At 42.2% G+C, this 24,221-nt stretch overlaps 1 protein-coding gene across 1 annotated transcript in view; it reads left to right on the top strand.

Annotated features, from left to right (window-relative positions):
* The window catches only part of PNPLA8 (patatin like domain 8, phospholipase A2), a 108,637-nt gene extending 99,060 nt beyond the window's left edge, over window positions 1–9,577 (top strand). Inside the window, 1 exon segment of the mRNA XM_075345003.1 lies at window positions 1,640–9,577. Coding sequence (XP_075201118.1) covers window positions 1,640–1,914 — 275 coding nt within the window. The 3' untranslated portion in view covers window positions 1,915–9,577.
* Window positions 9,578–24,221: the final 14,644 nt, after the last annotated feature.

The raw sequence follows: 24,221 nt of genomic DNA, 5'->3' as shown, positions 1-24,221 counted from the left end.
ACACAGTATGATGATCCATACAGCTCGCTATACACAGTATTGTCCTCCCCTGGCCCCCATACATCATGATGTCACCCACAGCATCCCATACAATGTAATGGCTTTACAACTCTCTATACACCATATTAACCCCCATAGCTCTCCACACAGTATAATGTCCCTACAGCCTCCCATACATTATGATGTCTGCACAACTCCCTATACACAGTATTGTCCCCCACAACTACTTGAACTATATGATGTCCCCCACAGTCCCAATACAGTATGTAGGCTGTACATTTACTTATACACAGTATTGTCCTCCACAATCCCCATACAGTATGATGTCCTCAATATTCTCCTTCAAGGCTTAATATAGGAGAAATAAAATAAAATAACAACTTACCTAATCCGTGCTCCCGGGTCCACCTGACCCCATCTCTCTGTATTGCAATGACCGCATTGCACCGCCCAACGCCAGAAGGACGTTGTCATAGGTTAAATTTCTTACATTAGCCAGACGTATTGTTCTTCTGCGTGTTAACTCATGCTTGCTAAGCTAATGTAAATTACCTCAGTGGCCATTGTCTAGTTTGTGGATTGCAGACTACATGTAAATATCCTCAGTCTTTCTGTCCACATCATTTAAATGAACATTATCCATGCGGCTTGAAATTCACCCAATAAGAGAAGCAACCTTTTACAACCAATCTGATAACGGCACAGTGTATCCTAAGGGAAGGTTCGGGCTGTGAAAGGGGACTTCTTGGAGTCACCAGGTTGATGGATGTTACATGATCCAGTCTAAGCTCTTAGGAGCCGGCTAGGGGATCAGAACCAGGATGCCTTGTGGACTCGGTCTAGGGACTTTGGCTCCAATTAGAGAATCACTTGGCTACATGGCTTCATTCTAGGGGCTCCGATTCCGATTGGAGACCATAACCGCAGTCTAGGGATTTCGACTCCGGCTGCCAGGATTATATCATATCATCATACCAGAGACTACTTAAGGAAGAAACCCAGGTTGTGACAATTTGGTCACCTGGCTACAGACTTTACTGTGCTTAGTAAGCTTCCTACGCTTGCCACTATTCTTTTCTCGGAGTAGCTGGCTCTGAAAACCCCAATGCGCGAACTATCTAATCCCTGGTGAGGCAGTGGAAGGGTGAGACTGTGTTGCCTGTTACTTTTGTGTGTTTTGCTGGTTATGTGCTATGTGCTGTTTAATTGTTTGGGGATTCAATAAAGTCTTAATATTGTGATTCCTTCACCCTGTGTTGTCTGAGTAGTGTTCTGCCCATGATTAAGGAGGTCGGGCGTTCAGTTGGGATGAGCCCTGGGCCATGCTGTCTTTCTAAAGGCGGCCAGGCCAGCGGACGAGAGCAACCACTGACCCCCGTATCTCCACAGGTGTAGTCTGGAAGTAGTCTGCGTCCAGTTGGAATGATGTAGCATGGAGCAATGTTACAATCAATGCGGACCATGGCTGAACCAGCCCATCTGGCATTCGCCTGATTGCCCAATGGCTTTGACAGCCCTGCCTGTCACAAATTGTTCTTAAACAGTTACTATAAAGGACTTTGGATGAAATAGTAAATGCCAGAGGTTTAACTAATGGTTTTACAATACGTGTAATCCTTTGTTTTTGTTTTTACTACAGAGGTGCACAAAACACTGGATGCCCTGCTACCACCAGACAGCTATTTCCGCTTCAACCCTATCATGAGTGAAGATATATCACTTGATGAAAATCGCAAGGAAAAACTAAGTCAGCTACTATCTGATGGCCAAAACTATCTAGAGCGAAATGAAGAGAAACTTAAGAAAGCCGCCAAGGTCTTGAAACAGGACAGAACCACATTCCAGCAGATTTGTGACTGGACTAAATTAAAAGTAGATATGTATGATGGCTTGCCACTCCTGTCCAAACTGTAGGGCTACAACCATGTATGGCACAGGGGTGCATATGTCCATTCAGTCAACACATCACTTGTGTGCCGTTTACATCTTCTCTAGTAGCCAAGTGGTAAAGGGATCATTGTAAATGAAGTTTCTGTAATTATTACTCTTAAAGCTTAATGTGAAGCCTGAGAAAGAGAAATACTTCATTTTAGACAGATTTTTTACATTGATGGACAGAGATGGAAGAATCAATTCCCAGAACGGTGTTCAATCGGCCAGGTCAGTAATCTGTGACCACTGTAGGAGAGGCCTGCAAATTTCTTGACCTCCCAGCAGTCCTGGTTCTATTGTTTAACTGGACCGACACACACACACACACACACACACACACACACACACACACACACACACACACACACACACCATTGTAACCAGTCTAGCTAATCAAGAAGATCTGAGAATGCTGGGAGGTAAGGAGATTTGCAGGGCTGCTATCCAACAGCCACAGATTACTGACCTGGATGATGGAATTGAGTCCTGTGTATCCATTCTCCTATTTCTATTGATGGATACTGCATTTGAGAACAAAAAATGTACATAGTATAAATATTCCTTTTACTGTTTTATTTGACTTGTATTGATTTTTGCTTGGTTTAGATTATTTATTTAAAGGGAACCGTTCATTGAATATGGCCCTAACCCGTAATTGACACCTATCTTCATGTGCACACTTTTATACAGGGAAGTCAATTACTCGATAGGACCACCCACATGACTGTTAAGCTCAATATTTAACAGGAAATGAATACAAGGAACATTGAATAGTTTTTTACTAACCTATTTACTAATCTGTCCTGCCCTATATCATACTGCCCAAATATTGCACAATATTTCCCCACTGAAATTTTGCGTTCCGTTCTTTCCCCATCCTGTTTTGAGATAAGTGCACTAAAAACGTGACTGTTTCCTCTACCAAATTTAGAGGGGTGCATTATTGTGCACAAGAGCGGTATATCAGTTACATTCACACAATGAATTGATCTTTTCTTAGAATTATATGACATATAAAGCAGAGGTTCACTGCTGAGCCTAATCTTCCAGCTGAATACATAAGTTGTGTAACTCTGTTGCTTTACTTGTCTAGTATGTGCGCTGAATAACTGTATAGAATGTCTTAGCTGATTCTATTGGAATCTGAATTGAGCTAACAACGTTAGTTGAGGTATTATAATACAGGTCAGTCTTCTGTATTGCATTCTTGGGGGCTAGCTACTTGAGAATATTGGACAGCACCTGGTGTAAAGAGTACACTACCCAGAATGTATATCATCATGACGCGCTATGTGCCGACAGTAATCAAGCAGGGGATGCCATTGAGACTTTAGCTACACCATGTACTGGCCTATCCAGACTGACTTGTAGAGATTCCAGATCTGAACAAGGTGATTAAGCAATGTGGTTGCAAATAAATTATAATTTAGTACTTGAACATCATTTTAAAGGAGTTGTCCACTACTCATACAACCACTTCTCAACTGTTATATTCCCAACTGCTCATCACTTTCTTTAGACAAAACTGACACCCAGAAGAAGTGAGAGCTGCTGCTGGACTCTGACTTCCTCTGAATGTCGTTATTGCCTAAGGAAGTGCAAGTGAAGCAGTTGCTGATTGGATGACAGGCTCACGTGACACATCAACATCTCTGAAGACCAGGCGCCTACGTTTCTGGAATAGCGCCGGCACCGTAGGTTTATATTCCCTGTTATTTTTTAAATGGGGAATATAACAGTTAGAAGGGGTTGTCAGAGTAGTGGAAACCCCTTTAAGTTTCTTCTATACATTGTATTAAAGGTGCTAATTCACCTTAGAATTTCTTTTTTATGATGTACTGTTTTTTACAGTTTGTCCAAAGGCAAGAGGAAACAAATATTGTACAATATTGGTAAGCAGATCAGTAGTTTTATAATTACAATTGCAGATGTATTCATATATTTACAACAAATCTGTCACCTTGAAAATGCTGTCCAATCTATAGCCAGAGTGTTATACAGCAGCAAAGGTATTTATTTCGTTTTGTGGGAGAAGACTCGTACTATTTGTATGTGTAGCTGTCCAGTGGGTGGTCTCACACAATGATTGACCGCTTTCTTCATGTGAATGTCCATTATAGAGTAAAGGTGGCTTTACATTCTACGAGATCGCTAAAGCAATCTCGTTGGGGTCACGGAATTTGTGACACACATCCGGCCATTTTAGCGATGTCGTTGTGTGTGACACCTATGAGCGATTTTGAATTGTCGCAAAAACGTTCAAAATCGCTCATCGGTGACATCCCCCCCTATTCCCAATTATCGTTGCTGCTGCAGTAACGATGTTGTTTGTCGTTCCTGCGGCAGCACACATCACTGTGTGTGACGCCGCTGGAACGACAAACATCTCCTTACCTGCGTCCACCGGAAAAGGAGGAAGGAAGGAGGTGGGTGGGATGTTCCAGCCGCTCATCTCCTCCCCTCCTTTTCTATTGGGCGGCGGTTCAGTGACGCTGCTGTGACGTCGCTGTGACGCTGAATGAACTGCCCCCCTTAGAAAGGAGGCAGTTCGCCGGTCACAGCGACATTGCTGCACAGGTATGTGCGTGTGATGTTGCCGTAGCGATAATGTTCGCTACGGCAGCGATCACCACATATCGTGCCACCGACGGGGGCAAGTGCTATCGCACGCGACATCGCTAGCCGATGCTAGGGATGTCGCAGCATGTAAAGCCTGCCTAAGACTGCACACTGGACTTACAATGTGACCTCTTTACGCTCCTAGATCTTGTGGCCACAAATCAGACCACATAATCAATGTGACAGATGCCCTGTAAGTGTATATCTTAGCTGGAATGAGAAGTCTACTGGCTGTACTGCTACAGCGAAGATACTGTAATCTTCTTATGCCAATCATCTTGGGGTTTTCCTGGTTCATATATTGTATTATATTATCACCATTTCATTAAATTGGCATATAGAAATGTATGCGTATTCCTTACTGATAGTGATATGTCTCATTTTATTCTGAAGGCATTTTGCAGCGTTTTAACATCTTAAGAGCCTTGTCTCCTCAGATTGGTTTACACTATAGATAGAATTATAGCGGACTTAACCTATGAATCATGAGAAATTTTTCGGGACAGTGTAAATCCTTTTACTATTTTTGCACACCTTATATTTTAGCTGTTGCTTTTCATTCTTGAAAGTTGTATTAAATATATAAGGGTATATGCACAGCATTACAGTGACCTTAGTTACCCTTTCCTGATTTAGAAGGGCATATTAAATAATTCACACATGCGTAAACATAATGTCTACATTAAGAGGCCGATTCATCAAGAGTGGTGTAGTTTGTAGTCGTGCTACGCCAGCTTTCTTGGAGTAGAAGACACAATCTATTAAGAGACACAAGCGCCTTTTCTGCGTGACGTGCGCCGTGCCAGAAATACTACTCCAGTTAATTACTGGAGTAGCATTTCTGGCATACATTTAATGAACTTGACGGGCGAATTTGGACCTTGGCCATCTCCTCTCTAGCTTCGCCCATTTCTGCGGACCTTTTTCTAGTTGGCGTGAAAAATTAGTAGTCACCTGCAGGGAAATATACAGGCTGGGCGTGCAAGCTAGCTACAAAGCCAGGGACATGACATAGGACGTAAATTTACATCATTTGTAGCATGGAGGTTAAAGAATAAATTTCATTTTATTTTCTTTCATAAATTAATAGAAGATGTGATAATTCATAAAGTGTTTGTGACCACCAGGTGTGTTTTATAGAGGCAGTGTCTGTATACTGTTCCATACAGTGCTGAGCCCTATTCCACAACTGTTCTGAGCCAGAAAATGGCAAGAATCACTCCGATAAAGAGAAATGACAGTCCATTTCCATCATGACATGAAGGTCAGTAAGTCTGAAAACTTAGACAGCGGATGCGGCCTGGAAGAGAACTCCACCTCCAGAGACTATTAATCAAAGGGGCATGAATTTTTACTTTTATAGAAATGTCGGTATAAAGCTCCAATATGTATAATGGCCAACGTTTCAGTCATCTGTGGCCCTTGCTGTGCTTTCTATTTCAAGGAGCCTATACTGCAGTGTTGACGATTTTTAGTGCAGATAGACATTTTACAAAAAGTATACAAAAATTCTGTCTTATATTCAATCACTCCCAGATGAACTGTTTCATAGTTTCATAGTTTTTAAGGTTGAAGGGAGACTCTAAGTCCATCTAGTTCAACCCGTAGCCTAACATGTTGATCCAGAGGAAGGCAAAAAAAACCCCCAATGTGTCAAATAAGCTCCAATGGGGAAAAAAATTCCTTCCTGACTCCACATACGGCAATCAGACTAGTTCCCTGGATCAACACCCTGTCATAAAATCTAATATACATAACTGGTAATATTATATTTTTCAAGAAAGGCGTCCAGGCTCTGCTTAAATGTTAGTAGTGAATCACTCATTACAACATCATGCGGCAGAGAGTTCCACAGTCTCACTGCTCGTACAGTAAAGAATCCTCGTCTGTGATTATGATTAAACCTTCTTTCCTCAAGACGTAGCGGATGCTCCCGTGTTCCAGTCGCAGGCCTAGGTGTAAAGAGATCTTTGGAAAGGTCTCTGTACTGTCCCCTCATATTTTTATACATTGTGATTAGATCCCCCCCTAAGCCTTTGTTTTTCCAAACTAAATAACCCCAAGTTTAATAACCTGTCTTGGTATTGCAGCCCACCCATTCCTCTAATAATCTTGGTCGCTCTTCTATCTACCTGTAAGATTATGCTATTTATAACCTTCTATACTTTTGCTATCAACAAAAGCATCCATTCCTCTCTTAAATTCATTCAGTGAGTTGGCCATCACCACCTCCTCAGGAAGAGAGTTCCAGAGCCTCACTGCTCTTACCGTGAAGAACCCTCTTCTATGCTGATGTAGGAATTTTCTTTCCTCCAATCGAAGAGAATGCCCCCTTGTTCTTGTCATAGTCTGTGGTACAAACAGATCATGGGAAAGATCTCTATATGGCCCTCTGATATATTTGCACATATTTATTAGGTCTCTCCTTCTCTTTTCTAGAGTAAATAGACCTAATTTTGATAACCTTTCCGTGTATTGTAATGCACCCACTGCATTTATTATTTTAGTAGCCCGCCTCTGAACCCTTTCAAGTTCAGTAATGTCTTTCTTGAGCACCGGCACCCAAAATTGCACACAATACTCCAATTGTGGTCTGACGAGTGATTTGTACAGAGGGAGAATGATGTTTTCATCTCTTGCCCCCAGACCTCTTCTAATGCATCCCATCACCCTATTTGCTTTGGTGGCTGCTGCCTGACACTGGGCACTCCAATTTAGATTCTTATTGCCTAAGATGCCCAAGTCTTTTTCCATGTCTGATTTCCCCAGCAGTTTCCCATTTAGTAAGTAATCGTAGCATCTGTTTCTCCTACCCATGTGCATAACCTTACACTTATCTGTGTTAAACCTCATTTGCCATTTTTCAGCCCAATTCTCCAATTTACTCAAATCCATCTGTAGTTGCAAACTGTCCTCCTTTGTGTTAACTACCTTACATAGTTTTGTATCATCTGCAAATACTGATATTTTACTCTGTAAACCATCCACCAGATCATTAATAAATATATTAAATAGTAGGGGGCCCAATACAGACCCCTGTGGTACCCCACTAGTAACCCTGGCCCAATCTGAGTATGCGCCATTAATAACCACTGTTTGTTTTCTATCACTAAGCCAGCTACCTACCCATCTACACACATTTTCCTCGAGCCCAAGCTTTCTCACTTTACTCATCAGTCTTTTATGTGGGACAGTGTCAAATGCTTTACCGAAGTCGAGATAAATGACATCCAATGATTCTCCTCGGTCCATGTGAGAGCTTACATCCTCATAGAAGCTGATCAGGTTAGGTTAGGTTGACAGGAGCGATCCTTTATAAATCCATGTTGATATGGAGTTAAACAATTATTAACATTGAGACATTCCATAATAGTATCCCTTAAAAACCCTTCAAACATTTTACCCACAACAGATGTTAAGCTTACCGGCCTATAGTTTCCAGGTTCCCTTTTACACCCTTTTTTGAATATTGGTACCACATTTGCTAGCCGCCAATCCAGTGGAACAGACCCAGTTTCTATAGAGTCTTTAAATATAAGGAACAGAGGCCTGTCTATCACACTACTTAACTCCCTTAATACCCGAGGGTGAATGCCATCAGGGCCTGGTGATTTGTCAATTTTAATGTTACTAAGTCGGTTCTGCACTTCTTCCTGGGTTAGGCAGGTCATACTTAATGGGGCGTTTACATGATCACGCTGCATTTCCTGTGGTATATGCTTTTCCTGTGTGAACACAGTTGAGAAAAAAGTATTTAAAACATTTGCTTTTCCCACATCGCTTTCTATAATTTTACCCTCATTATTCTTTAAAGGGCCAACACCATCAATTTTAATCTTTTTTTCTGTTTATATAATTAAAGAATATTTTGGGATTTGTTTTGCTTTCCTTAGCAATGAGTCTCTCAGTTTCTACTTTTGCTAAATGTATTTGTTTTTTACACATATTTTATTTTTTTCTCTATATATTTTTAACAGGAGTACATTTTGTGCAGAAATGTTGCAACTTCAAAAATGAACAAATAATCAGTTGAGAACATTTGAGAAACCTAAAACCCACTCAAAATGGCAAGCTAAAAAAGCGAAACCCGTAAAGTGACTTTAAAAATGCGCAACTCATTAGATGAGATTGTGTGGACAGGTGTTATTTATACAGGTAACAAGTTCAAACAGGTGCAATTAATACAGGTAATGAGTGCAGAGCAGGAGGGCTTCTTTAACCAAAATTAACAGGTCTGTGAGAGCCAATATTCTTGATGGTTGCTCTAGTTGATAACGTTTATGCAATAAAATATAAATTAATTACTTAAAAATCATACAATGTGGTTTTCTGGATTATTTTCTTTTATTCTGTCTGTCACAGTTGAAGTGTATCTACGACAAAAATTACAGACCTCCCTATTCTTTGTAGGTGGGGAAACTTGAAAAATCGGCAGTGTATCAAATACTTCCCCACTGTATATATGACCATGTTTTTAGGAAATAGTGTATTGCCATCCCATTCTCTTATTCAGTGGAGGTCCAAAGGGCAATACCCCCCCTCCCGATAAGACTTCTACATATATCCAGCAGGTAACCTCATTGCATATTGTCATTACGCCATGTTCACACATGGTAAATGTGGCACAATGCAAGTCGATAACAATTTAAAAAACACATTCTCCTTTAACCATATCTAAAATTCTATGCTTTCTGAATTACATAATCTTTGTATGTCACAATGGTCTCCCGTCATTAGGAAGCTTGTGATAGGTTTGGGTCCGAAGTCTCACTTTGCCTTGTGAGACTCTGTATTTTAAATGTTTTCCTTTCTTTTGGTGCAGCAAGAAGAGTTGATATCAGTTTCTCTGCTAGCAGCTCCTGGATAATTCTCCATATGATGTCGGCTTGTGACCACACCCATTCCCTTTAAATGGTCACATGTTCCATCACATGATGCCAGCAATAGAACATTCACTCTGACACTAGCTAGAGAGATGAAAAGTTGCTTTGGTAGCCACTGGAGTCTTGCTGCTATTGAATGCCTTGCTGGTGGTGTTAGTCCTTCTAGTGGAAACGGTGCTGACTGCAGCCCTGGTATATGGCTGCATCCGTGAAATTGGTGTATATCCTTTTTGTTTATCCCCATCTCTCTTCCTTTGTTATATTAGTGCAGTGGTGGGACTAGCGCTCTTGCCGGCCATCTCACTAGTCAGGGTGTGTAAAGGGCTAGCAAAGGTCTAGGCATGTGATTGGAGACAGGGTGAAAGAACTTGCATAGGCGCATTAGGGAGTTTAGGGTATAGCTTCAGGTGAGCGCAGGAGGTGTCCTCTGACCCCAGCGTTTAGGACCTACCATTATTGTGTCTCCTGTGCTCTGCTGTTTTTCGTCGTGCATAGGACATTCAATGGTCTCTGTGCAGCTGTCATGCGGTGTGTGATTTTACTTCAGCATTATTTTTTCAGATGTCCTGAAAACTGCACTATAAATCAGTTAATATATAGTTATTACAGGCTCAATGCCAAGAATGTCTTCCCCGCAGAAGATTAAAAAAAGAAATCTGACATTTTTATTTTCCCATTAACAGAGCAGTTTGTGGGCTGTTTTTGGTGGAGAACTTGTGTTCTTTATTGGTACAATTTTGGGCTACATACAACTATTTGATTTAATTTTTTTTATTCAATTTTTGGGAGACTGGTATAAATAAAATTCTTGTGTGGCTATTTTAACACATTATTGTAAAAAGTGATTTAGATTTTTTTCTACTTGCAATTATATGTACACTACTAACAAAAAGTTGGGGATTTTTGGGTTTCGGGTGACATTTCAGGATCCTATAATGCACTGAAACCTTTTCAGGAGAACTTAATGTGACCAGCGCTAAATCTTTGAATGCGCATGTTCAACTGTTCAGTGATTTCAATACTTTTTTTGAACAACTTGCTGTTCTTTAACAAGGAGCTTAATGGCAAAATTCACATTAGGTGTTTGATCCATTGATCACTCAAAATATTTTGGGGTTCAATTAGAATTGTATTTAAACAGTTATCCTCATCATGCTGCTCACATTTTGACATCATGAGACCAAGAGGATGAATAACAATTGATCAACAGTACCTCGTCATTGTGAGGCTTCAAGCAGGCTGTTCTCCCACAGAATTGGCCACTGAGCTTAGAGTGTCACAGAGTGTCTTCAGCAGGTTGCAACAGAGATACAGAAAAACTGTAAGAGTCACAGGCTTAGACGTGGATGTTTTTTGGCCACATCCCACAATGCCACATAACTAGAGACCCATTTAAGGCAGGTAAGAACCACCCACATGTCACATCAGACCATTACGTGGTTTGTGTGCTATACGACCTACAAGGGTACCTGACCACACCACCAGGCACAGGCGTTGTCATCTTGCTGGACAAGGGATGAGTGGGCCTTAGTGCTGTTCACTGGTGAAAGTCAATTCACACTGAGCAGAAAAGATGGCCATCAACGATGTTGGATATATCAAGGAGAGCACTCTGTATCAGCCATTGTCACCAGATGAGCTGACGGTGTTGGGGCGTGCAGGTGTGTCTATTCCTTATAGAACTTCCCTACATTTTGTGAATAGTACAGTGACAAGTCCCTACTACATGAATAACATCATTAATCCAGTCATTTTGCTTCTGCATGAACAACACAGTCCTAATTTGATCTTCTTGAATGACTACTCCAGCTTATTTAGGTTGCATCTTTAGGAAATGCATGCTGGAGGCTCTGGTACTTCAAATGAGGTGGCCTGCACTTTCTTCAGACCTGAATCCCATAGAAAACATATGAGATCAGCTGAGTCGCTGCATAGTCTCGGAACTCTGTACCCCAGAACCTCAATGACCTGAGGGCCACCATTCAAGAAGAGTGGAATGCCATGCCTGAATAGACAATAACTCAACTTGTGAGCATAAGAAGACGTAGTTGTCAAGCTGTAATTTCTGCTCAATGCCACATGACAAGTTATTGAGGTATTCACATATTGGGGGGGTATGCCCACCTCGGTTATTGGCTTTTGTTTGAATAAGTTATCTGAAATGAGGAAAGCACCATTCCATATTTCTAGTAAAATGCCTTACTTTCATGATAAAATATCACTGTAGCATGAAATTTTAATGTTTTTTCCATAAATGTCACCCAAAAGCCAATTATCCCTAACTTTTTGTGAGTAGTGTGTGTATATTTTGTTCCATCTTCTATTCTTCGTCTAACACAAAACTATTTTTAGGCTACCTTCCCATGATCCGTGTCCTCTGAGTTTTTGATGCTGCAGAATTATTGCACCAGCTCCGCACCTTAGATTACTTGCATTTTTTTTTCATTGCGTTTTTGACTCTGCGTTTTTCGTCTGTTTGTTGTGTCATCCCTTAAATAAAGCTGTTTTGTTTTTGAAACTTCCTGGTATTGACATCGTTAGTTGCGGATTGCATGTGTTTTTGATGCTTTTCCACTACGTAGGTGCACCAAAAACACGTGTTTTTTTTACCTGCAGAATTTCTGCATCTAATGCAAGTCAATAGGGAAATTCCACACAAAAGACTCTGCTACCCGCAAGAGAAATTTACATGTTGGTAGGAAAAATGCTCCTAAGGTAAGTTTATGCATCGTAAAAAAAGAACTACATTGGACACGAGTTTTCCATTAATCCCGTCCGTTTGCTTGTATAGTAAAATGCAGTGTTTTTGATGCAGCAAAAATAGGCAGCATCACAAACCAGAGTTGGTGTTGGTCACACAGGGGTGTTTGAACATAACATCCTTGGATGATTTACCAAATACACTGTGCTGCTTGTATAGTGCATTACATATGCCTGCCTGTTAGGCTAAGGCCACACGGGGTTATGTGTGAGTCCTCGCATGACGCTCGGCTCACGCTCACAGCACAGCGGGAGTCGAGTGTTATGTGAGGGTCATGCGACTGTGATCCGATCAGGCAACCAGACCACAGCTGCAGACGGGAGGGCTGGCGCTGCGGAGGGGAGGGAGGGATTTATCTCCCTATCTCCTCTGTTGACGGCTGATGCGATTCTCACAGTGCACACGTGTTTCTCTCGTCCCATAGACTTGTATGGGTGCGAGTGAAACAGGATCGCATTACACTCACAGCATACTGCGACTGTTTTCCCGGTCTAATTAGGGCTGAGAAAATAATCACTCATGGGTACTGCCCCATAGAGTAATATTGATTTGAGTGGAATGCGATTTTTTTTTTTTTTTTTTAAATCTCATTCCGCTCCCACCGTTTTTCTCGCCGTGTGTCCTAAACCTTAAGATTGCACTGACAGGTGCGTGGGGACTTTGCAACACCCCTGCTGCCACAATAAAGCCTTGGCATTATGGTATTTCTGGTTCCCTCACTGGTTGACTGTTAAAGGAAGCATCTTCGTAGTCGTAAACTTATTAGATGCCACAGCCACTATTGAATACGGCATCTACAAGATTAAATGGTCGTGATCAGATCTAGCCCTGATTTTTGCCATTGCAGGAGAGTGTCAATATTATAGTACACCTGACAGCCCCAACTCACAGAGCTGGTTAACTTCTGAGTTGTGTTGATGATAAAATATTAAGATTCACCTTAATGTGGGAAATACTGTAAATATCTTCTTAGTTTGCAGCCTGTGCCTTCTTTCTCCATTTGTTTGAGTCCAAGTATATTGATTGTAGTTTTACAGTAAAATGAATGGGCGTCTATTGCTTTTGTGGGATAAAATATTCCTATGGCATCTGATGGGTGGGTATTGCCATCGTGAAAGAGTTCTCTATAAAACAATGGGCACTGGAAGAACTTTTCATATTTTGCATGATGTATCCATTGTAATATGTACCTGCAGTAACACAGGTATATAGCAGGACTTTTGCTGGTCAGTCAATGTACACATATGAGTAGTATGCTCTTGACCAAGAAATGCATAGCTTTTTTTTCACTAAAAGAAAACTATATCCCCGGAGACGTTATAATTTGTAAATGCTTTAACAAATCAATAGCTGTGATCCACTTAAAGCTCATAATTCACTTCACCAGGAGAAGCAGTGCCTAGTAAATAAAATGTATAATGTAAGAGAGAAGCCAACAAAACCTACACAGTCTGCACGAAACCGAAATAGCCCACTCTTTTTAATGGATTCTTTGAATTTGTAAACATTACTTTCATCAACAGTATTACCGGAGGGAATGAAGTCAAAGTGGAGCAAACAGCTGCTCAACAAAAGGCTACAGGAAATATGCCATATACTATTTACCGAGAAATCCTTACCTAACGCCATCACAAATACAGGAAAGTTCTTGTAATCCAGAATCAATGGCTCTAAGAGGTGCTAGATTATCTGATATTAGCTACAGATCATGAAATGTGTAGAAAACATTGTTTAATATTGAAATCTTTCACTAATGCAACCTAAATGATGCCACAAAAACTATTACTGTGCCCTCAATCACAGGACATTCCTAAATTCTGCTCAGTCTTTAACATCTAGTTTTGTGAAATAATTTATGGTCTGACTATTATTATTTTGAAAATCTGTCTTGTTTACCTGATTTGGGGGGGGGTTATAGTAAAATTACCCTAAGTATAATGTTTAATGTGGCAGGGAACACTCCTGGAGCTTCGTTGCTCACCGTACAGAATGTCTGCACAGCTCCGGGGAACTCCCGTTACCTCTCCTGTGACATGCCAGCACTATTACTATGCCCTTGTATATTGTAATGATAAAGAATATTTAAAAAAAAAAAAAAATTGTTTAAATCTGAGCACCTCTGTGTCTGGTGAGTGCAGTCTCATTGCTACAGAGAGCACCAGGAGGCACTGCAGGTAAGAGTTTCCATGATATTTCAATAACATAAACGATTGAAATTCACTGTATTTCTCAGGGCTCTTTAATGTTATAAAACTGCTTCTAGCAATGTGGTACCTAAAATTATAAGGTTTGCAATTCTCCAGTACAGTAAAGCTATTTCTAATTCAAAGTCATCTACCAAGGTCTGCATGTTGGCCCATAGGGAGAATGCATAAAATTGCCATTTCAAATTGCTCTGCAATGGAACAATTTGATAATTTAGAGCTCCTATCTGTGTAATAATACTAATAATCCCGTCACCTGCATTGCACATCTGGAATTGACATTCTGAGTTACATTACATGTTGATATCTGCTGTATTTTTACTATTTCTTGTCTACAATAGTAGTAGTGAGCTTCCCACCCAAAGCCAAAACCAACAAAGGCTTAGGTGTACAAACATTTTGGGTAAAACTTCCACTTCTTGACCTATCTGCCTCCTTTATGTATTCCCTGAAAAGGGGGTACATTAAAAGTATCCCAGGGCTGTATGTGCCCCCCAGGGCTGTATGTGCCCCCCAGTGCGGTTTATGCTCCCCAATAATATATATACCCCCTATTGATGTCTATGCCTGCCAGTGATGTCTATACCCCTTAGGGATGTACCGTATTTTTCGCTTTATAAGACGCACTTTTGTTCCCCCAAATTTTGGGGTAAAGTAGGGGGTGCGTCTTATAAGCCGAATATACGGGGGGGGGTGTATATATATATATATATATATATATATATATATATATATATATATATATATATATATATATATATATATATATATATATGCAAAAAGGAGGGGAGCCAGCACTGCCTATGAGTGGCATGCAACAATGAGAAAGTAAAAAGTGTAATATTCACAAATTCATTCCTACTGTGACAGTTCAATGAGATTTTTGGCAAATTGATCAATGATTTGAGCCCCCCTGCCCCGTCACGGCAAATCTCTATAAGGGGGGTCCCTACACTATATTTAGAATTTATATACGTACCCTAAGGTCTCGTGTAATGCGCAGGACCGTATAAGAACATCACCTACCTGAGAAGTGTCAGAACCGCTCCCATGCTGCAAGGGCTGACAACTGCGAGTAAAAGGGCGGTCCAGGTGCCAGCGTGTGTGGCAGAACCACACACACCAGCACAATGTCAGAACTGGCCCCCACAGTGCCAGACCAGCAAACATGGATGAAGGGCGGAACAGAAATATAAATATAGTGTAGGGACCCCCCTTATAGAGATTTGCCGTGACGGGGCAGGGGGGCTCAAATCATTGATCAATTATTTGCCAAAAATCTCATTGAATTGTCACAGTAGGAATGAATTTGTGAATTTTACAATTTTTACTTTGTTGCATGCCACTCATAGACAGTGCTGGCTCCCCTCCTTTTTGTGTATATGTATACACTGCAAGGTCCAGGGGAGGTGGGGCGCTGCTGGGGGCAGGTAAACGCTGCGGCGGCAACGTTTGATCTCCTGCTCCCGCTCATGTAATATGCACAGCCGCTGTCCATCTCCGGTGGTGCTGAAATCGCACCGCAGTGAGGGTCTAGGGCAGCAGTGCATATTATATGTCTCTGCGCCCCCCCCTGTGATGGCACATGCCCCCCCCGGATTAGATTTGGCCCCCAGGCTGCTGCTCATTCTAAAATAAAATACCTTTACTTACCCCCTCCAGCGTTTCTCCCCGGTGTCCCTGCTTCCACTGTGATCAGGCACGCAGAGATCTCAGTCTGCTGTGCCGATCACATGACCGGCACCAAGAACCAGGAAGTGGAAGAACAGAAGCACGGAGGGAGATCGGCGCTGGAGGAGATAAGTAAAGAGTGTTTTATTTTACTATGGGCAGCAGCCTGGGGGCGATATCTAACACAGGGGGACTTGTGTGATCTATAGGGGCCATGGGCAGCACCATGGGGGCGATATCTAACACAGGGGGACTTGTGCGATCTATAGGGGCCATGGGCAGCAGCATGGGGGCGCTATCTAACACAGGGGAACGTGTGCAATCCATAGGCAGCCATAGGCAGCACAGGGTAACATATGCAATCCATAGGGGACCATAGGCAACACAGGGGAACGTGTGCAATCCATAGGGGACCATTGGCAGCACAGGGGAATGTATGCAATCCATAGGGGGCCATAGGCAGCACAGGAGAATGTATGCAATCCATAGGGGGCCATAGGCAGCACAGGGGAACGTGTGCCATCACAAGGGGGCTATATTCAATATAAGGGGGCCATATCCAGATTAAGGGGGCTAATTTTGGGATGGGAGGCTATGAGGGATATATACCCTATATAATTTGTTAGAGGGACACTGGCATTATAAGATGGACCCCATTTAACATTAAATTAACACCAAATTTGGGGGTGCGTCTTATAATCAGGTGTGTCTTATAAAGCGAAAAATACGGTATATACCCCAGTGGTATCTATGCCCCACAGTGCTTTACAGTGGGGAAAATAAGTATTTGATACACTGCCAATTTTTCACGTTTTCCTACATACAGAGAATGGAAAGGCCTTTAATTTGTATATTAGGTAGGCTTCAACTGTGACAGACTACAAAAAAAAAAACAAATCACATTGTATGATTTTTAAATAATAAATTTGCATTTTATTGCATGAAATAAGTATTTGATCACCTACTAACCAGCAAGAATTCTGTCTCTCACAGATCTGTTATTTTTTCTTTAAGGGCTAATGCGCACATAACTGCTGAATATTTCGCACCTATTTGACAGCACATGTGCGCTTCAAATCCCTGCAGAAACACTGCATAATGGATGCAGTTTTTTTTGTAGAATAAAGCCGATTTCATGCGCTGTGGCTGCTGCCCCCACCATAGACAGAGTGGGAGCTGCATCAATAGCGCACTAATTAATTGACATGTTCATTTTATGAACGCACAGATTTGGGTCAACATTTTAGCACCCAAATCGCTGCCTTCATAAAAGCATTTTGCGCACGTACCATGCACAATCTACATTGTGCAGCGGACGCAGGACGCATGCATTTATGCTGCAGTGCAATACGCAGCGTAAATGCATGCAATTACGCAACATGCGCACGAGCTCTTAGATGTCCCCCTACTCTGCATTCATTACCTTTTATTAATTGCACCTGTTTGAACTCATTACCTGTATAAAAGACCCCTGTCCACACACTCAATCACACTCCAACCTCTCCAACAAGGCCAAGACCAAAGAACTGTCTAATGACACCAGAGACAAAATTGTAGACCTGCTGGAATGAGCTATAGGACAATAGGCAAACAGCATGGTAAGAAGGCAATAACTGTTGGCTCAATTATTAGAAAATGGAAGAAACACTGTCAGTTTTACTCGGTCTGGGGCTCCATACAAGATCTAGCCTCGTGGAGTAATGATGATTCTGAGAAATGTCAGGAATTAGCCCAAAACTACACGGGAGGACCTGGTCAATGACTTGATAAGAGCTGGGATTAGTGTCTCAAAGATTACTGTTAGTAACTCACTACCCTATCATGAATTAAAATCCTGTAAGGTATGCAAGGTCTCTCTGCTCACGCCAGCACATGTCCAGGCCCATTTGAAGGTCACCAATGACCATCTAGATGATCCTGAGGAGGCATTGGGAGAAGGTCATGTGATCAGATAACACCAAAATAGAACCTTTTGGTATCAACTCCCCTTGCTGTAGTTGGAAGGAGGATTAGTGCAACCTCAAGGACACCATTCCAACCATTTAGCATGGGAGTAGAAATGTCATACTTTGGCAGTGTTTTTTTGCAAAATGGACAGGACGACTCTACCATATTGAAGGTAGGATGGATGGGGTCATGTATCGTGAGATTTTGACCAACAACCTCCTTCCCTCAATAAGAGAAACACCCAACCAGGGCAACTAAGGAGTGGCTCCGGAAAAAGCATTTTAAGGTCCTGGAGTGGCCTAGCTAGTCTCTAGACCTGCACCCAATAGAACATTTTTGATGGGAGCTGAAACTCAATGTTGCCCAGCGACATCCCCGAAACCTGAAAGATCTGTGGAAAATCTGTATGGAAGAGTGGCCCAAAATCCCTAATGCAGTGTGTCAAGAACTACAGGAAACATCTGACCTCTGTAATTGCAGACTTGCAGTAATATCTCTGCTAAGAAAATAAACTAAAAAATTATATTTTCTTGGTGTTTCCTTGCTCCACTATTAGACCCATTATCATGAGGGAGAAACTTGGATAATGAGTACGTTGGGGATAGTTGCTGTATATCTAGTACATTAATAAGCCTGCAAATTTAACCCCTTAACTACCGCGGGCAGTAATATTATGTCCTAGTGGTCATAATGTTACTGCCAGCGGTCTGCGGCAGCATGCCGCGGTCGGCGCACATCTCAGCTGATTTTCACAGCTGAGATGTGTGCCTGCTAAGCACGAGCAGAATCGTTATCTGCCCGTGCCGTTTAACCCTTAAATGGCGCTGTCAATATGTGACAGCACCATTATAATCGCGATCGCGGTAAACTTTTACTAACCAGCCGATACCAGAAGTCATGTGATGTGATCACGTCACTTCCGGTGGTTGTCATGGTAGCACAGGGTCATGTGATGACTCCTGTAGTACACATGAATTACTTTCAGGTTCACTCGGCCCGGTGCAGAGTGAAGCAGAAAGTGAGTGTATCTGCTGTTTACAGCTGTGTAGCTGTGATCAGCAGATAGGGCAGAGCGATCGGATTGTTGATCGCTATAGCCCCCTAGGGGGACTAGTAAAGTAAAAAAAAAAAAACAAAAAAAAAAAGTTTTATGAAATTAAAAAAAAACTAAAAGTTGAAATCACCCCCCTTTCGCCCCATTGAAAATTAAAGGGTTAAAACAATAAAAAAATATACACACATTTGATATTGCCGCGTTCAGAAACGCCCGATCTATCAAAATATAAAATCAAATAATCTGATCTGTAAACTGCGTAACGGCAAAAAAATTCCAAACGCCAAAATTACGTTTTTTTGTCACCACAACTTTTGCGCAAAATGCAAGAACAGGCGATCAAAGCGTAGCATCTGTGCAAAAATGGTACAGTTAAAAATGTCACTAAGCCATAGATCCCGAAATATGAGAACGCTACGGGTCACGGAATTAGGCGTAAAACGTGCAACACTTTTTTCGGACGAACATCCGTTTTTTGTTTTTTAACCCCTTATATAAAAGTAAACCTATACATGTTTGGTGTCTACGAACTCGCACTGACCTGAGGCATCACACCCACACATCAGTTTTACCATATAGTGAACACAGTGATTAAAATATCTCAATAACTATAGTGCTATCGCACTTTTTTTGCCATTTTTCTGCATTTTAAATTTTGTTGTCGTTTTCCAGTACACTATATGGTAAAACTTATGGTTTCATTTAACAGTACAGCTCGTTCTGCAAAACATGAGCCCTCACGTGACCATATTGACTGAAAGATAAAAGTTACGTCTCTCAGAAGAAGAATGGCGAAAAAAAAAACTGAAAGCGAAAAATCGGCCGGTCGTGAAGCGGTTAAGCTAGGTTTTCTCTTCACAGTATTTGTTTAGAGATTTCAAATTGTCTCTCCAGGACTGGAGACAAACTCTAGCGCAGCGCCACCTATTGGAAGTGGTGATCCTAAAAGTTAAATGTGGATTTTTAACAACCCTTTACATATAACTTAGGATATATATGCCAGATCAGAATCCCAATTTGCAGACACGGTGTTTCGGGGTGCTTGCCCCTCGTCAGTGCAAAGTATGGGGTGTCTGATCTGGCTCATGAGATTTCGTCATACCTAGTACGACTATTAGTCGTATATGTGATATTATAGCCAACTAGCAGTCTATGTGAAGGCCAACCACAGTGATAAAAATGTGCCCATGCTTTCTGATGTATGGATCAGATTTGCATAAATGATCACAAACCCACGTTAGCAGCATAAATACTTCTCATCAGTAACCCGAGTCAATCTGTGTCTCTGTGGCTTCCTCTACTCATGAATATGTTATAGTTCACCTAAAACTGTACGGTAAACACATTAATCATCCTGATTGTCTGTGTCATGGGAACAGTTGAAATTCTTTTGGTGGTTTGTATTGTTATGCATATGATGACAATATTCATGTGGCTCCTAATGGGAGTTGACAGCTATAATGTTCACACCTGCTGCTGTTATGGGGGGGGTCTTCTGAATATATAGGACAAAGCATTGGTTTATTCCCCAGCTTTGGCTTGTCTAGACAGTATAGGAGTGATACAAAGGCTACATTTTAATAATAGTATAAAAATGGTGTGTTACAACAAATGTACTAAAATAGCGGCTTTCTACTATTCATCAATGATGTCTTCGGCTACAAGTCCTGTTTACAGATGCAGCTGAGCTTATTTTTTGCACTGCTTATCCTTTGATCACGAAGTGTTATCTTTTGGCTTTCCATAAGATTACACGTAAACCTTGGCATCTATGATGTTAACTCTATTTCTTATCACAGTGCACATGCAAGACACAGATACATGTAAGATTCAACGCTCTACATCGGCTTTGACAACAATGAAAATGTCATCATGCACTTTGATCAGCATGGCGACATCTTAATCCTGCCAACGAGCTGCTGATCAGTGGTTGTCCAATTAATACTTTAAATAAAATGTACTGAAACAAGGTCAGGCTCATATAATTAATGCTCTGCATATTTATGTCACCATCATTCAACGGCCTGACACATTTTCTCTTTGTAGCAGGAGCATCTTTTCTAGAAAACGGCTATAAAATTTAAAGGGGTGGAATTTTTTGAATAATTTTGCTCACTTTGATCATTTGTATGATCGAGCGCAAATAGTGGGTAAAACAATAGCTACATTCTTTAGTGATAGTGAATTCAAGCCAAATTGCTTGATTTCAAACAAAATATACATCAAAATGCTCTGATAGCTGTCACCTGGACAAGCTATCTCTCCCACCTGACTTATAAATATGCACCCTCGTGTAAGTTGACCACGCATGGTTTCAATTGCATATTTGTAGGGGGCGCAAAAAAAAAATCCAAAAGGCTAAAAATGTCCTTTTAAAGGGAACCTGTCAGCTGCCTTAGCCCCTCATAATTGCCGCCATGTCTTTATTGAACCCTATATCCACTTTCTAATGAGCCCCTTTTTGAATCGCCATAAAATCAACCTTAAAATTGTGCTCACGCTATGTTAATTAGCGACCAGTTATTGGGGCCTTGATTTCCCAGACTAATTCTCACACTCATCATGTTATTACTCCGCTGTGGGCGTGAGTACAGGCTCGGACTGACTCACAGGGGAATAAGGGAATCCCCCGGTGTGTCCCTGTGCTATAGTGAGCCATGTACCCCGCAATATGAGCAGTATTTTGCCCCATTACATTATTCACTATGTGCAGAAAAAACAGCATATTATTCACTCAACAAACTACTGCGTTATTACGTAGAAGTACAGCTATATATGTGAATAAGGCTAGCTATACAGTGGGCCCCCAGAGTCAGAGTTTTTGGTGGGCCCTTCTCAGTTCAGTCCAACACTGTGTGAGTGACATGATTTTTGAGCGCAACATCACCACTGGCTCTTTGTAAATCTTGAGCAATCGCCTGACGTTCCCTGGTAATGCATTGTGAACCCCGGTGTGCGCTCCCTAACTTCATCAGCACACTACCTATTACCAGTGTGTTGGAAATTACATGAGCCAGACCCTGAGGAGCGCCACAGTCACCGGGAAAACAACAGAAGGCCGGTCTTACAATCTCCATTTACCACCACAGAAGCCCACAACCCATTTGTATATGGGCACTGGTATATGGCAACTGCTAAACTTCTGTGGCTGGCTGAGTTCTGTGCCACTACTACCTCTCTGGACATGAGTATTGTGCCGATGAAGCTGGGTGGTTTATAAATTATCAAGGCAAAATGTCACAGGCATACACAAGCCTTACAAAAAGCCAGTGGTGATGTCGCTTTTGCAAATGATGTTCACAGGGGTTTTAAGTGGGAGAATTAGGCTGCTTTCACACATCAGTTTTTTGGCATCAGGCACAATCGGCGAAAAAACTGATGCGACGGATCCGGCGAAAAAACGCATCAGTTGCATCAGTTTTTTCCATCAGTTCTTTCAGTTTTTTGACAGATCCGGTGTGATACTGAGCATGCTCAGTTAAAAAAAAAACCTGATCCGGCGGCCGGATCCGTTTTTGCCGGATCCGGCATCCATAGGCTTCCATTATAAAACATGCCGTATGGTGCCGCATCCGGCGCGATCCGGTTTTTGCCGGACACACCAACGTTCACTTCAACGTTTTATCTGGCTGCCGGACAAGTACATTTTGCCAGCAAAAAACGGATGAAACGCAAGGCCATCCGGCACAATCCGGCGCTATTGAAAGTCTATGGGGGAAAAAAACGGATACGGCGGCAACAGACGCCGGATCCGTTTTTTCATGTTTTTGGTGGATTGTGCCTGATGGCAAAAAACTGATGTGTGAAAGCAGCCTAAGGGTGGCTTTACATGCTGCGATATCCGGCCCGATATCGCTAGCATGAGACCCGCCCCCATCGTTTGTGCGCGACGGGCATATCGCTGTCCGTCGCACACAAAATCGCGCACCCCTGTCACACGCACTTACATGGCCTTCGACGTCGCTGTGACCGTCGAACCGCCTCCTTTCTAAGGGGGCGGTCCGTTTGGCGTCACAGCAACGTCACTAAGCGGCCGCCCAATGATAGCGGAGGGGCGGAGATGAACGGGACGTAACCTCCCGCCCACCTCCTTTTCCTTCCGCATTGTGGCCGGAGGCAGGTAAGGAGATGATCCTCGTTCCTGCGGCATCACACGTAGCAATGTGTGCTGCTGCAGGGACAAGGATCAACTTCGCCTCAGCGACAGCAGTGATAATTGGGAGCGGACCCCCATGTCAACCAGGAGCGATTTTTGGACGTTTTTGCAACAATCCAAAATCGCTCCTAGGAGTTACACGCTACAACATTGCTACAGCGGCCGGATGTGTGTCACAAAATCCGTGACCCCAACAAGATCGCTGTAGTGAAATCGTAGCGTGTAAAGCCCGCTTAAGTATGGGGAAATCAACACCCGAAGCTTTAGTTGTCCACTAATTATCATATTGCAAGCGCAGTTTTAAAACTGATTTTATGGTGATTCAGCAATCAATAAGTCGCAAAAAGTGGCTTGCAGAAAGTAGAGGTAGGGTCATTGAAGAAATGGTTTCGGCAGGTTAGGGCAGCTCACTGGCTCCCTTTTGAAGATCACCTATCATTTAATGTTTTATTTACTTTTAAAATGAATGGTGCTACCTAATGTGTGTAGCAGAGTGATGAGGATCAAGGTCCTTAAGCCCCAGTCACACTAAACAACTTACCAGCGATCCCAACAACGATACAACCTGATAGGGATCGCTGGTAAGTTGCTAGGAGGTCGCTGGTGAGATGTCACACTAAGCGATGCTCCAGCAATCTCACCAGCAACCTGACCTGGCAGGGATTGCTGGAGCGTCGCTACATGTGGAAGCATGCTGCGCTTGGTAACTAAGGTAAATATCGGGTAACCAACCTTATATATACCTTGGTTACCAGCGCACACCGCTTAGCGCTGGCTCACTGCACACCTAGCCACAGTACACATCGGGTTAATTACCCGATGTGTACTCTGCTATGTGTGCAGGCAGCAGGCTTCTGCGGACGCTGTTAACCACGGTAAACATCGGGTAACCAAGAAGCCCTTTCCTTGGTTACCCGATATTTACCTTCATTACCAGCGTCCGCCGCTCACACTGCCAGTGCCGGCTCCCTGTTCCCTGCACTCCTAGCCACAG

Source organism: Anomaloglossus baeobatrachus, chromosome 4 (assembly GCF_048569485.1).
Source record: "Anomaloglossus baeobatrachus isolate aAnoBae1 chromosome 4, aAnoBae1.hap1, whole genome shotgun sequence".
Lineage (NCBI taxonomy): Eukaryota > Metazoa > Chordata > Amphibia > Anura > Aromobatidae > Anomaloglossus > Anomaloglossus baeobatrachus.
The sequence above is the reverse complement of the archived record's forward strand: the minus strand, read 5'-3'. Positions and strand labels throughout refer to the sequence as shown.